General features: G+C 38.1%; 1 protein-coding gene across 1 annotated transcript; it reads right to left on the minus strand.

Annotated features, from left to right (window-relative positions):
- Nucleotides 1-3,181: 3,181 nt before the first annotated feature.
- Nucleotides 3,182-4,885, minus strand: LOC121377252 (homeobox protein 4-like). Its single transcript, XM_041505171.1, has 2 exons — nt 4,726-4,885; nt 3,182-4,177 (listed from the first exon to the last, which is right to left on the minus strand). Exons 1-2 carry the CDS (start codon nt 4,805-4,807, stop codon nt 3,495-3,497), a joined length of 765 nt encoding a protein of 254 aa, XP_041361105.1. The 5' UTR covers nt 4,808-4,885; the 3' UTR covers nt 3,182-3,494.
- Between the last annotated feature and the right edge of the window lie 323 nt (nt 4,886-5,208).

Raw genomic sequence — 5,208 nt, forward strand, 5'->3', positions numbered from 1 at the left:
ATGAGAACACCTTCTTCGTCCTCTGTACTGTGAATCTTCCTGCATTGAATTCCCTGGCTATAGCTGGGTGTTTTGTTGGGAGTTCTGCCATGGCCCTATATATATATATATATATATATATATATATATATATATATATATATATATATATATATATATATATATATATATATAGATAGATAGATAGATAGATAGATAGATATAGCACGGTGTTGTTGATAGGCATTCAGTACGTTATGGCATGTCTGTAAAATCTAGTAGATTATCACGATTATGGTATTGTGACATTGATGCCAATCTCGATCTAGTATAGCCTGTCATGACACAAACACCACACATATTTTCTTTGAAACCACTCTCGATACTATTCAGAATAAAATACGGATTTAAATCAACAGTTGCATCATTATAACCCTCTAAAATATTATCAAGGCAAGTATATGTTCGGTGTTACCCATTTATAGTTACTGTTGCAGAGGATTTTATCCTCATGTACACTACATACTTATGTATATTAGGCATCTTAATGGGTTTTCATCTGTAAATTACATTATTTATCATTCCTAAAGAGATATTGAACTTTATGAGTGATTTCAAATGAAAAACCATGTTAAAATTATTACTATTTAAGCAGGTATGTAATATAACAGAAATCGTATGGTGGCCATTTTGAAAAAATGGCTGCCACAACTAATAGAGGCAACAATCTAGATAGCTCAATATCCAGATTTGTTCTAAATATAATTGTCGACAAGTGTACCAAATGTGGTGCTTTTATCACAAAATGCACAATTGTTATGAATATTCAAGCTATGTCGCCTCACTATTAAGACACTTTAACATTGTCAGTTTCGGCAAAGAGAATTCATTTGAAACGTTCGTACATAACGTTTTGCCTACTCGTTGCTGCCATTTGGGATATTATACAGAACGATGAATCAGAAATAATGTGTTATACATCACAAAATACATTAATCTAGTACATTTTTATTACAATATGGTTTACTACAAAGATACATGTAATCAGACTACGTAAGATTAAACAAATACACAATGAGCATAGGCGTACGGGCTCCCATGTTCGGGGGGGGGGGGGGGGGGGGAGGGACGCTGGCTATTGCCCCAATTAAAAGAAGATGCCCAAATCTGCACAACAACATTCATATTAAAAGCACTGCCAAACAGTTTGCAGCTACTTGGGGTTGAACACGAATCAGTATGGATGTTTTTGTTTTTTTTACATGGATTACAACTAAGTTTGAGGGTGGAATAATGGAAATACATGGTAAAAAGGTCTCAGATTAGCACATTTTGCCTGAATACCCACCCCTCGCTAAGTACGATCATATTAGCAGAATATGAGGACCCCCCCAAAAAAAACCCCACCCCCAAACCCCAACAAAAAACAAACAAACAAAAAACAACAAAAAAACACAACAAAAACAACAACAAAACAACCCAACAAGAAACAACAAAAACAAGAGATCAACATGTGTTTAAATATTGATACTATACAAAAATAATATATACAACATAAAAGAGTACGTTCACGTTACGATACAGTTAGAACTTTAATAACATCTCCACATAGAAACAAGAACTGACTTCTATTTTAGTGGACCAAATGAAAATGGTCTATGTACCTTTTATAGGATATTAAACGAGCTTTCATTTCGTATCATGTTTATGTCCCGAGTGAAATAATTTTCAAATGTCGCGAGTTTCAGCCAGTGACAATGCAAATTATTTCGCGAGGGACATAAGCATGATACGAAATGATAGCGAGTTTAATATCCTATTTATTACCTATAATCGATCTTAATTTATATCACTCATTTCGTTTCGTTGACGTTCCTGTAAGGTTGTAGTACGCCAATCGATGACGTCATCGTGTGACGTGAAAAGTGTTACGTCCCACTTGGCATTCTAGTGGGACGTATCACTTTGATATGTACCAAGATATTTTTAACCATATGGGTAATAAATATATTTGTGACACAGTTAGAACTTGATTAGCGTCTCCACATAGAAACAAGAACTGACTTCTATTTTAATGTATCACGATGAAGACTGCCAATGTACCTTATATATTTACGACACAGAACTTGAATAGCATCTCCACATAGAAACAAGAACTGACTTCTATTTTAATGTATCACGATGAAGACTGCCAATGTACCTTATATACTTGTGCCTAGGATTTTGGAAAAAACAAAAAACTACTGTTTACACTGAGTGGTAGCACATGACTATTTTGATATTTTCTCTACTTAATTAGAAAACTTATGGAATTAAAATATATCATAATCACAAGCCAAGTAGCGATTGATATATAAAGGATACCCCCCCCCCCCCCCCCCCCCCCCCCGCCCCCGACTGTCTTGTTAGGTCTCACTACACCGATGTCATCTGCCATTGAAACCCATATTAAATTGCACAACTTCAAATGAAGATTGCCAATAGAACGGGTTCTCGTTGGTACTAACAACATACACCACTGAAAACATATATTATATAATCATTTATTTTCACTCCAAAATTGAGAACATTTCCGTATCAATGTTTTGCTATAGGACCACATCTAGCTGTAGTACCGGTCCGAACAGGTGGTTCATTACCCGATTCACTCCGGCTGTCTCTTGCGCTATACATCTATGTCCCAAAAGGTCAATGGACAATATTACAAATTAGCATGGGCAGAATACAGCCAGAAGGCTAACTATTAAACATACATATTGTTTTAATTCTTCACCATTTCCTAGAAGTGAATATGTGAACCATAAATTATGTCACAATTAGGAACTATAGTGGACAGTGATGAATGAACTCTCACCCGAAAGTGATCTGTGTAGTGAGACCTTATATCATAATTTATCAGCACGAGTTGATACAAGTATGAAATCCGAGGATTACCGATAATTTTGTACTTTCATCAACGAGTGCTGGAAAATTATGATATCACAAGACACAAGTGGGGTATTCTTTTTATCATCCATTATCATTCTTTTCATTTGCGACAATTGTAAACACTGTCAGTAATGTTGGCTGAATGTTATTATATTTGGCAGCGGTAGACTCGATAACTAGCAGAACGACAGTGGGTGACGTCACTAATAATAGGTTTAGCGCTGAAACAAACACAGTGACGTAACAAAATAATGTCTTGTCATTAAAATTTGACCAATCAAGATTATAAGAAGCGATATTTCCTGCGGAGAATATCGCAGGAGATATCACAGATTATAGTGCTAGCGATATCTCCTACAAAAGCCTTTAATGGACGATAAATGTATATATAACATATTAGTGCTGTCCTGTAGCGCTAAAGCAACCATAAGCGAATGAAAATCTGGTATAAAAGGGATTAATATATAAATAGTGGTATTTTAAAATAAGTATCAAGGTAATATAGCTAGAAATAAGTGAATTAGCTTCTTGAAGCACTAACGAACAGATACAAATTAAGATTCACACCAAGTCTCCGTCTTTGTGAACTATGTGTGTGAGTGACTGATTGATGCACCACCCTGTCTGCTGCAGGTTTCTGTTTTGTCATTACATGCTTGGTCAGAATTGGTATTATCTCTTATATCCTCCATGTCGGCATTCGGACTGGCTGCCATGTCTAAATTCGAGTTGCCACCCAGGACCAAATTTGAGTTGCCTTGCGTGGTTAAATTAGAATTGGAGTCGTCTCCCATGGCCAAATTCGAGTTGCCGCCCATGGCCAAATTCGAGTTGCCTTGTGTGGTTAAATTGGAATTGGAGTTGTCTCCCATGCCCAAATTGGAGTTATCTCCCATGACCAAATTAGAGTTGTCTGCATTGAAATTGCCTCCCTCTTCATATGGCGGTGGAGACTGCGTATACATTATCCACTCCGGGTGTTTGACCACTTCGCTGTAGGGCGGTGGTTGGGCAAACATAAGTGGGTTGTCGTGTCCTGTAATACCGGAACTCCGGGTCACCATGAATATGTGCTGTGGTTGCTCCTCTCCGCCGCGTGACGGTAAGTTGCTCATACTGGCGCGAGGCGGCGACGCACGAGACGTTCTCGAATTTCGTTTGTTGTACGAGATGGCGCAAGCGACCAGCACAAGCACAAACAGAGCGACAATACCAGCGCCAGAGCCGATGACGACTCCAACAGTCCTGCCTTTAGATTCGTCCTCGTCATCTGAAAATATAGACATTTTATGGCATTATAGTGTGTGTGTGTGTGTGTGTGTGTGTGTGTGTGTGTGTGTGTGTTTATGTGTTTATAAGTCTCTCTCTCTCTCTCTCTCTCTCTCTCTCTCTCTCTCTCTCTCTCTCTCTCTCTCTCTCTCTCTCTCTCTCTCTCTCTCTCTCTCTCTCCTTTGAAGGACTATTCGCAGGGCACTCCTGGAAACGGAGAGAAAACCCAGAGTCCAATGACCTAGCAACCCATCGCACCTCAGGTGACACTGAGTTATTAATCATCGGCTATTGGATGTCAAACATTTGGTAATTTTGACGTAGTCTTAGAGAGGAAACTCCGCTACATTTTTCCATTAGTAGCAAGGTATCTTTTGTATGCACCATCTCATAGACAGGATAACATATACCACGGTCTTAAATATACCAGTCGTGGTGCACTGGCCTACCTCTTCATGGTGCCCATTTTCATTTTCTGGAACGTATAACCTATACCGTACCCACCCTCGTATCACTCGACTCCCCATGCAGTAAGTTCAATTAGCTTACAATGCGTGTGACGTCTCTTGCTGTACTTCATTCGGAAACCGGCGAGTGAGTTGGTACTGTCTGTGTGGAACTTGACAAGCATACTTGAGCCAGAACTGCTATACACATGCGAGGTGGATACCAATCCGCACCATCTGTGTATGGACTTTGATGCAGAGGTGAGAACTGAAAAATTAAAGAAAAAGAGATAACAGTCTGCATCTCGTGATGATGACTTCGGTTTTGATAATGTTGGTGATGAGACTGATGATGATGGTGGTGATGGTGGTGGTGATGGCAGTGAATGTTTGTGATTATAAATGATATGGATGAGAATGATTGATGTTAGCGATGTTGATGATGATGATGATGATGATGATGAAGATGATGATGATGATGGTAATGATAATGATAATGATAATGATAAGTGATAATGTTTGTGATGAAAACTAAATATAAAAAATATGTTTTTATTTTAATTTCTTATGGACAGAATAATATATA

Source organism: Gigantopelta aegis, chromosome 7 (genome assembly GCF_016097555.1).
Source record: "Gigantopelta aegis isolate Gae_Host chromosome 7, Gae_host_genome, whole genome shotgun sequence".
NCBI lineage: Eukaryota > Metazoa > Mollusca > Gastropoda > Neomphalida > Peltospiridae > Gigantopelta > Gigantopelta aegis.